This window comes from Ylistrum balloti, unplaced genomic scaffold (genome assembly GCF_031769215.1).
Source record: "Ylistrum balloti isolate Yb309-2 unplaced genomic scaffold, AGI_CSIRO_Ybal_v1 Utg370218, whole genome shotgun sequence".
In the NCBI taxonomy this organism is placed as follows: domain Eukaryota; kingdom Metazoa; phylum Mollusca; class Bivalvia; order Pectinida; family Pectinidae; genus Ylistrum; species Ylistrum balloti.
This window is the reverse complement of record NW_026782184.1, coordinates 159,074-172,481: the sequence shown is the minus strand read 5'-3', so window position 1 is coordinate 172,481 and position 13,408 is coordinate 159,074. Positions and strand designations below refer to the sequence as shown.

Below are 13,408 nucleotides of genomic sequence, written 5' to 3'. Positions count from 1 at the left end.
GGTGATGGAATTTCGACTAAACACATAGAATACATAATGTTTATGTTGTACCCGAATATATAAACATGGAATTAAGTCAGTGCAATAAATATGTTTCTCATAGCAGATTGTTTCCTTGTTTGGCTCATTTAAAAGTTAACAAATGACAATATTGTCAAGTTCAAAAATATTGATAGTTTGATATTTTTTCAATGAAATATCCCCACTGTAACATTTGGCATATTTTTACGACTTTTCTTCAGCTTGTCTTACTAAACAGCCAATTTCATATAGGCGTATCCATCCAGTGTTTTACCTTATTTTTTTTATCCTACTTACAAATGGAAAGAAATCTGTTTTACCGAAGTTTGATTTCATGTGACATTTGTCATTTTCATAACACTGATATCTACCATTCTGACAAGATAAAATCTGTTTCGGATAATTACTATTTTTAAATCTGACTACGAGATCCGGAATTCGTTTTGTGATTTAGTTACAAACGTCAAAAACCAACATGGCGGAAGACAGCTGCCTTTTCGCCAAAACATTACGACAGTTTGCACGATCTGCAGGTGGAATAGACCCTACACCTTTTTCGAAAGTGAGCTGCTGATAAAAATTAGCTGCATTTTGTGGATATATGTCGCTTGTTATTGGTCGTGTTCGCATGTCATGCTTAACATTATTTCATGATGGACCTATCAGCCAAAGTACTCGTGTTCTTTCTACAAGAGTCATTTTCGTAAGGGGCGTCGTAAAGTGCCCTCAGAAAATATCTTTAAAGGTGTTCCATAAAGTTAGCGGCGTCAAACAATATGCTGTAAATGTGATAATAATACACCCATGTACCAAGTTTGATGTTGATATTCCTCGACCGGTGACGGTCGTGTGTCTCATGTATCACACTTGCGAATAGCGTTCTCTAACTTTTCACCTCAAAATACTTAGTAAATTCAGTGACATTAAAAGATATGTTGTTGATGTATTGTCAAGTTGTCAGTCAACTCCAGGTAAGGATAGGTATTACGCTGCTATTCTTTGTGGCAATGGAATACATAGGTAATGTGTAACATTCCTGCCCCTCCCCTCTGAATTACAGTTGAAATACAGTGAAACCTCACCTAACGACCACCTCAAAATTACGATCACCCCGCTATTAAGGGCACTTTTTTCATTCCCCTTTTTTTCCACTATATATCTTTGTATTGGTCACTTCAGTATTACGACCACCCGCTATTCCGTATTACGACCACTTTCTACAGTCCGAACGACCACTAATTAATGATAATTGACCTCACAATTATGACCAATTTCTGACCAGTGATTAATGAATAATACATCATTGTTGTGTTAAAATATAACCTGTGATTTAACGAGAATGAAGAAAGTCTGTCCTTAAGGTAGGCAAAATATAGTAAAACAGCTGATATTTTAATACACACACCATTTATTCTATCCATTCTGAAACACATATTGAAAATTCAATCAATCCAAACTTTAACAATTTGTCGTTCAGTCATTGTTTACATGATGTTAGCGTTACCCTGTATCATGCCAGATGACACTTTGCATGGAAATATGGCTCCAAACTTGACAAATATAATCCAATTTGATGAATTTTCAAATTATAAATTTGTTTGTTACAAAAAACAACATCACTTATCTAAGAAACAGTTACATGTTTTAAATACAATGTGGTAGGTGCCAAGAGCTCTTTTGGATCTCATGTTATAGTTTTTAATTCATTGTGATTGACGTCGTTGTAGACATCACATTGCTTCATTTGATACATCTTCTGATATACACTAGGAAATGTTATTCACATTTTATGTGATTACCAGGTCGGGAAAGGCCACAAACTGGCATATTATGCAATAATATACACAACCTGGCCTGTAATTTACCAATTTTGGTGTTGATTTTTAACTAAAAATAGGCAAATTTGTTTAAACAGTAACTTTTGCAATATATTCTTAAAAGTGGCATTAATTTATGACAAGGAAAATATTTTTTTTTTACGAAAAGATGTTTACTGAAAGTGCTTGCTACTTTGAAACTTTACATAACATTCACTACCATAGTAACTGTGCTATCATAACATTGGCCATATGGGACGGAAGTACTGCATCTTTTTTTGGTGTTTCCTGACGTGCAATTAAATTGTATTTGTGTAGTAGTATGATGTTTCATGACTAAATAAATGTGACTAGGGCAAGAAATTAGGAAAAAGCTAAGTTTAAACTGATTTCAAATATTTTATGTAACAAATCCATATCAATGATAAAAATGATTTTTGTTGATAGGTTGAGAGACTGCTGTCCTACTGTCCCAGAGAATCATCATGCCGAGGTCTGAGACTGGACAAGCGGGCTCAAGATGCAGTAATTGCCTTGGGAATCTACTTTCTGGAGTCTGGCCTTCAAGTAATTTCTTTATGTACAAAAGTTACATTTTTACTCTTTATATAGGGTGATGCATCATTTGTTTCTGGGGAAGGGTGATCAAAACAAATGCTTTACTGTTATAAAACAATAGTACATTGAAGACTGTATGTGTTAAATCAATATTTATATTTGTTGTTTGTTTACTAGTACAAGGATAAGATTCTTCCGTACCTCCTGAGTGTACTGAGGGGACTTACCAAAGCACAATGGACCAATCAGAAACCACCCAAGTCTCAGAGTGAGTAGCAAAACAAAATAATATTGATATTTCCCAATATCCAATAATATCTTCTTTTGCAAATATCCAATTATCACTTCTTTTGTAAATCTCTTCTATTGGAAACATCAAGTAAATCTCTTCTTTTGCAAATATTCAGTGTTCTCTTTTGCAAATATCCAAGATTCTCTTACTTTGCTAATATCCAATATTCTATTCTAGCGTGCGTAATTATGTTTATTTTTTTGCTTGTCAAGCTCAGAGTTTGTATGCAGTGTATTATTTTTGATACCTGCCATTTGGAAATAAAAGCAGATTTGCTGTGTAATTAAATGCTATTGTTAATTTTTCACAGTATTCAAAAGGAAAGGTTTTTTATAATTCTCTTATCCAGCACTCATTATCATTTCTTTAAAACAGTAAAAAAAATTGTTGTTTATATTTTTTAGCACTCCCACGTAGTGAGTGTTTCAGTTTCTGTCTCAACACAATCCTCAGTGATGTGGCCAAAAGGGACCATTCAGTCAGGGAACAGGTATTTGGTTACAGATTACAAATCACAATAAAGTTTTAATTCATTGGGGAACTAGCCCATCTTTAAGCATTTACTGTAAGACTCTGTTAGAAAACTGGTTTTTCCTCTGACACATGACATACTACTTACAATACATAATTTCACATGAAAATATGATTGAGGTAATTATACTACCAGTATTTATTGTATGGTTGGTAATATTTGTCTGGAATCCAATTTCAAAACATGCACAGCCAATAAAGAGAGCGAATTCATGTATAGTGTATGAAGATCTCAGAAAAAAAATTGAAATTTAATCACCATTGTCTAGCTCAAACCAATATAACTTCGAAATAGTAGCTGTGTGAAATTAAACAACTATACAGCTATATTGATATGAAATAAATGTGGAATAACCATTCAAGGGATATTTCAAATCATATTAAGCCTTAGAAATCCATTTGGAAATTGATCTCAAGAAAAAAAGTCATTAGCATTAAGAAAAATATAGGTAAATTTTGTGTTATTTCAAATTTTCAAATGGCTTTTAAATTTGAATAAGAGTTTTTATTTAGTTATGATTTTGATTAAAATTTATAATTTGGGAATATTTCACAGATTATTTCTGCCCAGTTGGAAGTCCTGGAAGTATTGACTAAGCTGTGTGAGGGATCATATGAGATACCAAAAGGTAGGAATCTGTTAAGCTTTTACCAATGAATAATTTTTTATCAGTAAATAGAAGTATAGAAAAGATTGTTATGACAAATTACTGTGTATAATTAAGTATCATTCCTGTAACTGGTAGTTTTACTTGATGGTGAAAGCAAATATCCTAATATTGAAAAAGAAAACATTTTCATAATATCTAATATTTGTAAGTTTTTGCACTTTTTCTTAAGGGCTAAGTTATAAGTTTGTGTAACTAGATATGATGTCACAATATTTATGTATGTTGTGGTACGTTGTGGTGCTAACTTGTGTAATAGGAAAACTGTAAGAACTTTTGATAACAATGCCTGTAACACTTTAGATGTTATCTGTGCTAACCTTATGATAAAAGTGTTGCAATAGGAAATCTGAAATTGTTCCAAGTTCTAATAAAGATTTTCAATTTGTCCATTAATTTCATGGAATAAATTATATTTGTGCTTGTACCACCATTAACATTATATATAACTTTGTTATATAACTTTCTATTGCAGTTGTACTATGTACTGCCATAGTTCCCACTCTCATTGGAATGTCACGAGCGATTGGGCGTTCATGCGATGGTTCTGTTCCTTTAATTTCTATTCTGTTCCCATCGGAAGCAACCAGGAAATTTTCTAAAGTTCCTCCTGTAGACACATCTCCTGCTTCTAAAGTGATGTCCTTTCGGTCCATTCTTCCACGGACGATGTCCTCTCACGTAATCACCCAGGAATCGTCAGGTCCATCAAGTCCTGTAAACATTCCATCTCTGGATTTTCCATCACCAAGGTCAAGAGAAAGGTCACCATCTCCGATACCCAATCAGATTAAAGAAAAACCAGCACAAGAGGAGGAGCTGGACCCTGCGTTACATTACTTTAATAAAGTCGGGTCAAGTCTCACCCAGACCAAACCTTGGGGGTTTGAGATTGTTCCAGAACAAGATCATCTCAAGTTTTCAAGTTCCCATCTCCAAACACTAGTGGGAGTGGTAAGTTATGAAGAAATTAAAGAGTGAGAAGAGAAAAATAAAAAAAGTAATGTTGCTTTCATGTTTATGTTCTCCTCACAAGATTACTTTCAAAAAGATTATATGTTGTTGGTAGGTGCATTTGATATACATGTGATTATTCTAGTTTTATTTATGAAAATATTTATAAGAAAATAAGTTACTATGGTGTGTCTCTGAGGCTATTTTATTTCGTTTCTGACAGGCTCGACGACTTTTGAACAAGGACACTTTGAGACACCTTGATGGTTCTTTGAAGGATTTTTATGCTGAGTTAGAGGTAAAGGACACATGTCTGGTGCTAAAAGTAATTAAAATAAAGCAAGTGCCAGATGATTTAGGTGTTATGAACATCTGGAACTTGTTGGCTGAGGTAACACCATTGTAGGTGATAAATTAGGAGCAGTTTAGTATGACTGCTAAGATGATGTGGTTGTCAAATTCTGCTTCTGGTAACTTTTACCTAGCTTGATTATTGTTTAAAGAATTTAGCCTCAAGTCCAAATAGGAATCTTAACAGTATTCAATTTCTTTATTGAAAATACTAGGATATAACAATTTATGATTAGGATACATACATGTGTATTGTTACAATTAACTGTGAACATTGTATTAAATTTGAAGTTTCCAAGAAAATTAATCTTGATACTGTATTGATAAGTTTTTGTTTCTATCAAGTTAAATGATCATTGTTTGACTATTGCTGGTATCCTGGTAACTTGTTCCTGACATTTTTCTATGTTTTTATGAATATATAATCAAACTACAACAATCAATGTAAGGAATTGTATACTTATTTAATAGTTTGTACTTAATACATAAATTACATATCTTGATCTTGGTTCAGATATTGTCTTTATGGAACCAGATATTCATATGAGAATTTAACAAAATATCATTCAATTACAAATTTAAGTGTGAACATTCCTTGACTTTCATTGTTTTCTGACAGCAAAACATCAGCTTCATCTGGTTTCCTTACAAGTCCTTCAGCGAGACCCTCACCCTGGTGATCATTACTCTATTAAGAGATGTGCTGGAACAGGAAAAAGGTACTGAGGCTGTAACTATTCCAAATAAGGAAATATGTCAATCGGACATAAGGAAATGTAGTTTTCAGGTGTATAATTCACAAAGCAGAGTTGTTCTTTTAATGTTTATTTTAATTATAGTGTATTATTTCTTTACTTTTGTTGTTTAATATCTTTTGCTTGAATTAACAGAATATATTGTGTAATTCAGAACTGAAGAATCTTAACATGGATCATTTGGTGTTATTTTTTACTTACACAGACTTGCCATTGAGCTTCATGAGCGATATCCAGGACTTTGCCACAGGGATGTACCAGACAAGCCAAGCAGAGCTAGACAAGAAACCACGCCCACATCGGGATGGGGAACATAAATGCCACTTCAACCCCTATGACTTGACAGTACTGAGTAGTGCAGCATGTGTTGATCTTCTGTTTTGGGCAGTCCGAGAGGAACAGGGTCAGTGTGTGAAATTTATGCATTATTCCCTATGCAAAACTTCTCCATTGATTTAGTCACTTCACAATCCATCTACTTAACTGGAAACAAAGAGATCACAGAATTACTGAAGCTTTGTTGTAGGCGTAGCTTGTGAAATAACTGCTGCAAAATCTCAATATTGTCATGGTGTATTGCTTATTTTAATTCCCAGAAAATAATATGTCAGTTACATGTGCATATATTAGTTTTAGGGGAAAAGTTTGAAGACGGTGAGAGATTATTGTTTAATGTGTGATTTGACATATATTGATAAACTTTGTTTTTGTACATTTTTGCTGTAAAGGAAAATTAATCAGAAGATTAAAATTTTGATTTTAGATGCTGAAAATTTATGTCTGAAGCTCTCTGAAAAGATTAGTATGAATACTGAGAGTAAACTACTGCTCTCTCACACTCCTCTCATCCTAGTGGCTTTAGAGGTGAGTTTCATCCATGTGTCCACAACAAGGAAGTACCAAAAATGAATGTGTATGAACATGTGTGACTCATGAATTACATCACCACCTACTTTATATTAATATTACCTTTAAAAAATTGGACACATCAGTCATCACAATTACAACTTGCTAAATATTCAGCAAGGATCAAATATGATGAAGTTTAATATACCGTTATTCCTCATGTTTGTAATTGATTAATGATGAGTTGTATTGATAATCTAATTAAATGTTAATACTAATATTTACTTCAGATTCCAGTTTTGTATTTTTACTGTTGGTGGTTAATTTTGTAATTTTGAATCATTGCTTATAAGTCTAGAAAGTTCTTTGAGTATCTTCATCAGTAAAACATATTCTGTAGTGACTTGCCGTTTTTTACCTTTCTTCATGGCTTCCTCTTCAGGCCCTGGGAAAGCTAGCCGTCAAGTTTCCCTACTTAGCTTCCAGCATGTGTGCTTCTCTGCGTGATTTCCTGGTGTGTCCATCTCCACTTCTTAGCAAACTCAATAAGTATGCCACACCAGATGGACGTAGCAGTATCAAAATTACAGTGACAGATGGCACAAACTCGTCAACGGCCACACACATGCCCACTGATAACAAACGTAATCGGCCGATGAACAAGCTCCTGAAAGCCTTGGAGAATGTCCGAGACTGTGCCATTATGAACATTTGCAGGTAAAATGTATACAGATTATCAACAAGTCAATCTGTCATTATCAATGTTGTCAATAATATCAATTTCTTAATTCATGCTATTTTGAACTCATGATTAAAACAAAATCTAATGTCTTTGGTATTTTACCATGTTTGAGATATTTTGCGGTTTTACAGGGCGTTAAAATCTGGCCTTCCAGTTGAGCCAGAGTGTGTGCAAGCCTTTCTGGCCACAACATCAAATAGACTTTACCGTGCTGAGATGTCTGACAGGTCTGTATTTAATTAAATTTTCTGTATAACACTGCTTGCCAGCATCTAAATATGAACTGCATGAGCAATGTCAAAATATTTGTGTGAACAATATCAACACACACCTGGAAATTGTCCTATTCTAGCTGACCATTGTCAGATGTTGGCCTATTCAAATTGCCTTGTGCCTGTTGTCTGTGTTTAACAGTCCTCTTGGTTTATTGTTGTGTGCAATCAATTTTGAGACTGATGATATAATCCAGAAGATAGTATGGTTGACAGACGTACATTTTGGATTTTTATTGTGAAATTTTGTTTTCTTTATTTGTGTAAAAGTACTGCATAGGTCTTTCCCTAATTTCATTTGAGGTTCAACTTGATCTCTGGTTTTGTTATTTTATGTTTGAAGTTGTTTAGGAAAGAATTGACTGAAAGGCAGCTATCTAATTTTGACTATGTAAGTTTTTTACAGTGTCACTTTTTCTTGACAAGGTTTGGATGGGTCTGTCTCATATTTCATATGAAGATTCTCCCTTGTAGTAAGGTACGCCCTTTTAACCTTGAGACTGATTAAAAAACCCATAAAACCAAAATGGCAGAAAAGTAGTCATCTTGGATTTCAACCATGAAGGTTTGCTATTGCAATGTTAATGATTAAGAAGAACTTGAGTCCTCTCCAGACATATTTGTAGTGTCTCTGTGGTCCTAAGTGGTGATCTAGATGGAGATTTGTAGTGTCTCCGTGGTCCTAAGTGGTGATTAAGATGGAGATGTGTTAGATTTGATTTATAGGTTTTCCATGTTTATTGATGTTATCCTGTCAATAAAATCATGAGGAATAGATAAGAGGAAAGACGATATCAAATAATCACACAAAGGTGGGTGCCAAGATCCTTATTAAGTTAAGTAATAGTAAGATGCTGGATATATTTGTTGTCATAGCGACTGAAAATTTGTATTCCTTTTATAGGTTTGTTCTTTGTATTATATAAAAAAACTGAGAGCTAAAGTTAAAAACAGCAGTTTTAATTTATTTTTTCATGTATTTAGAAATATGTATGGATGTTATCAATTTCAGATACACACTGTATTTAATGTAACAGTGGGGTTTATTACATCATGTAGATATATTTATTGTATGTCTGTTAACGTTATATCCACACTTTTGAATTTTATTGATAGATGTAAAGTCAGCTTTTATTCAAGTGTTGAACAATTTGAAGAATTTTAATGTTTATTTTTTCAATTATGAATTCAGTGCATACACAATGTATGCATGTATATATTGATGACTGCTGTGTTGAATATTGATTGAAAGTACAGATGGAGTATTCACTAGTGAACTAAAGAGACATGTCTTTACATAAAACCAAGCCAAGATTTACACTCAGTGTCCCCTACACTTCCCTGCTTGATCACACGACAAATGCCTTTTACTGTCACAGTCAAGCCCTGTTTGTGATTGTTACAATATCCCTTTGTAATGACTATGTTGTAAACTACAAATAGATGTAAGCACAGAATATCAGTCTGAAAGAAAGTTCAATATATATAAAAAATATCTTCAAGCTGTTAGGACTGCAAAATGGTTTAAATTGTGTAAGAAATCTCTTTCTAACTGCCCAGAAGTGTGTTATTGGAAAGGAAATACATTAATCTGACACCAGATGAATGTGGTTTTAATGAAAGACATCTTATATTAGATCATGATAATTTCCACGAGTACATTTTGTTGGTTTGCATTTATTTCAAGGAATTAGTTTTTTAAGGCTAGTGAAAAAGACCAAAATGTTTATGAAAATTTCCTGTCAAGATGATGATATTACCTTCCAATTCTTGTGAAATTGTCATAATTCAAGAGAGTGAAAACTGCCTTGTAGTTAATAAACATATTTGGATTTAATTATAGTTGTTAGAGATTTGGTAAGAAGAGTTTCAAGACTTCCTGATATATAAATATACTCCGAAGAAATGTTATATTGTGAACAGGAATTATCATTTAAGACTTCAATCCTGGTCTTACAGCAGATACCTGGTAAAGATCTTGTATCAACCAGCCATCAGTCAGTGAACATATTTTTCTATCCCTCATACAACCAAACACCAATTTAATTTGGTACATTTTGTTTGATGTAAATACCCATTTAGGTTCTGTTTAAATTACAAAGGCAACTTCCCAAAGATATCTTTCATGCTCTTTTTTTTTTTAAAAAAAAAGAAAAGAATTTTAGCCAGCAAAATTAGTGTTATATAGAAGGGTTGGAGTACTAGTAGATATCGTTTTGTCTGCCCGCATGTGTAAGCTGCCCCTGTGTAGGTTTTAGAAAACATACTTATGGTTTGTATAGTTGCCTTCTCTTGACTTAATCCCAATGTCCTGTATGCTCATTTTTTCAGTTGCCAAATTTAACCCAAAATGCATGGCTATTTACGAGGTCTTGAATCTTTTGAATGTGCATGAAGATCAAGTTTTTATTATCATTTTGTAGAAATTAATTTTTTAGTTTGCAATTTATGATTTTATTTTGTTATTTTTTATCATTTTCTTTGTTTGTTTGTGACCTTTATTACTAGGAACAATCGAAAGACGGGAAAGGCCCATTGGAAACAGGTCAAACTTGTTATGAAATTTATACGTCCGACCACAGCGAAGGCCAGTTCCGAGGCTATGGACATGCTAAGGCAAAGCATTTTCATGAATCATGTGACCTATTTACCATAGAGATGTATCACACTAACATTTGGTTTGCGACTAATTTGTACATTCTAACACCTTGCTTTCTTTATATCATTAATGCACATCACCAATCTTTTTCTTCTTTAGCTGGAGCTAGATGATCCGTTCAGTGTGTATTAGATCAATGCATTTATATTAGATTTAAATCTTATATGATAAAATGTCTCTTTTTATTGATTTTTGTGTTATTTGTGGTTTTAAAGCAGTTGCAACTAGCTGTTTGTGTTAATTTGTGGTACCTTACAAGTAGCATTCAGGGGACATTATCCGAGGCATTTTCCTTTTGATGTAACGTGGTTAGAGTGATTGCCCTTTAGATATTCATCTACTTTCTGTCAATAATCCTCTTGGTACACTTGACAAAGACCTCTTCATAGACTTGGTCATCATTCAAATACAGATTTGAATGAACATCTCCAAATTTTTCAGCTTTTCATCTTTGTTGATAGCACACATAGTATAAAATAAAAATTTCAACTCGGTCATCAAATAAACACACCCATGAATATTGTTGATCAAGTAATCCAAACGACCAAAACAGAAATGACATTTGATTGGGCAGATCACAGAGTTTTTGCACATGAAATTAAACAATATCTATATTTATTTTTTTTTCTGTTTGACAGGACACAAGTGTTGATAATTTTATATGTGATTGTTAGTTTGATGGTAATATATTTCAGAAGAATATATTAAGAAGTAACAGAGGTGTATCAACAGTAAACATTTCAAATAAAAGATGATATCATAAGTGTATGTTTTTGACCAAGAGATAGACACCAAACAAAACAACTAATAAAAGTATTGAGATGCACATGATATCTTTGTTCTCCAGGTCTGAGTAAGTATGACACATGTAGATATTTTATTCTTATCTGTTGTACATCTTTATGTATCCCGGTACAGTGTATTAGTAGATCTGTAGTCTTATCCTCTGTAGATATGATGTGTTATACACTGGGTTCCATAGAGTACTGTTCCCTACCTCACGGTATATATATATATATATGATAAACACAGGGCTATATAGTGTTCTGTTCCCTACCTCTCAGTATTTATAGACATGATAAACACAGGGCTATATAGTGTTCTGTTCCCTACCTCTCATTATATATAGATATGATAAACACAGGGCTATATAGTGTTCTCATTATATATAGATATGATAAACACAGGGCTATATAGTGTTCTGTTCCCTACCTCTCAGTATATATAGATATGATAAACACAGGGCTATATAGTGTTCTGTTCCCTACCTCTCATTATATATAGATATGATAAACACAGGGCTATATAGTGTTCTGTTCCCTACCTCTCAGTATATATAGATATGATAAACACAGGGCTATATAGAGTACTCTTCCCTACCTCTCAGTATATATAGATATGATGAACAAAGGACTATGTAGCATACTGTTCCCTACCTCTCAGTATATATAGATATGATAAACACAGGGCTATATAATGTACTGTTCCCTACCTCTCAGTTTATATAGATATGATGAACAAAGGACTATGTAGCATACTGTTCCCTACCTCTCAGTATATATAGATATGATAAACACAGGGCTATATAATGTACTGTTCCCTACCTCTCATTATATATAGATATGATTAACACAGAGCTATATAAAGTACTGTTCCCTACCTCTCAGTATATATAGATATTATAAACACAGAGCTATATAGAGTTCTGTTCCCTATCTCTCGGTATATATAGATATGATCAACACAGGGCTATATAATGTACTGTTCCCCACCTCTCAGTATATAGATATGATAAACAAAGGACTATGTAGCATACTGTTCCCTATCTCTCAGTATATATAGATATGATTAACACAGGGCTATATAATGTACTGTTCCCTACCTCTCAGTATATATAGATATGATAAACACAGGACTATATAATGTACTGTTCCCTACCTCTCAGTATATATAGATATGATAAACACAGGATTATATAATGTACTGTTCCCTACCTCTCATTATATATAGATATGATAAACACAAGGCTATATAGAGTTCTGTTCCCTATCTCTCAGTATATATAGATATGATAAACACAGGACTATATAATGTACTGTTCCCTACCTCTCATTATATATAGATATGATAAACACAAGGCTATAGAGTGTTCTGTTCCCTACCTCTCAGTATATAGATATGATATATGCAGGGTTCCATTCTGAACTGTTCCCTATTTGTCAGTCAAAGTAGATACATATAGAATTCCATAGAGTGCTGGCAATGAAACAAACCATGTCCTAAGAAAGAATAAAAGAAAAGAAAAACCTGTAATCAAATAACTGTTGTAAGCCTCTTGGGAACTATAAGGTAAATTTAAGTGATGCAGATAGATAGTCTACTATGTATTCTATTTACGTAGGGCTGTCAAAATATTTGATAACACAGTATCTAAATTCTGTGAAAATATACACTGTCTCAGGTTCAGAACTTGTAAAAGAAGATTTAAAAAAAAATTTATGTCAGCTCAGTATGACCTGATACAGTGAAAGCTGTCTCGTCTTTCATTGTTATCAGTTTTAGGTGTCTCTGTTTGGATTTATCCTCTGCTATTGCTTGAGGTAATACAAACTGGACCATGACGACACAGAAGTTCATTTTTTTCTTACTGACAATAAGTAGACCTTTACGTTATCTTTTGCAGGCTATCAATTGTTTTGTAAAAGGAAAAATATTTGTTATTATGCCATGGTGCAGTATCCATCATCCGTCTGTTGTCTGCCCAGCATCAACTTTTCCATTTGAATGACCTCTTTTCAATAACCAATAGGCAAAATATTTGGCTGCTAGGTTGCTGGGATAAAGTTTGACAAAGTTTGCACAAAAAAAATGACCTTGAACTACAATCATGGTCTCGGTGGTCAAATTGTTTAAAACCTTTAAATGACTTCTGACTAACCCTG

At 33.3% G+C, this 13,408-nt stretch overlaps 1 protein-coding gene across 1 annotated transcript in view; it reads left to right on the top strand.

Moving 5' to 3' along the window:
* Positions 1-496: 496 nt before the first annotated feature.
* The window catches only part of LOC132551809 (phosphatidylinositol 4-kinase alpha-like), a 78,343-nt gene continuing 65,431 nt past the window's right edge, over positions 497-13,408 (top strand). The window contains exons 1-12 of the mRNA XM_060215952.1: positions 497-583; positions 2,286-2,405; positions 2,574-2,664; positions 3,093-3,178; positions 3,776-3,848; positions 4,363-4,841; positions 5,065-5,232; positions 5,812-5,911; positions 6,153-6,350; positions 6,711-6,811; positions 7,236-7,510; positions 7,667-7,762. Of these exons, the coding sequence (XP_060071935.1) occupies positions 497-583; positions 2,286-2,405; positions 2,574-2,664; positions 3,093-3,178; positions 3,776-3,848; positions 4,363-4,841; positions 5,065-5,232; positions 5,812-5,911; positions 6,153-6,350; positions 6,711-6,811; positions 7,236-7,510; positions 7,667-7,762 (1,874 nt within the window). The remainder of the gene's footprint in view (positions 584-2,285; positions 2,406-2,573; positions 2,665-3,092; positions 3,179-3,775; positions 3,849-4,362; positions 4,842-5,064; positions 5,233-5,811; positions 5,912-6,152; positions 6,351-6,710; positions 6,812-7,235; positions 7,511-7,666; positions 7,763-13,408) is intronic.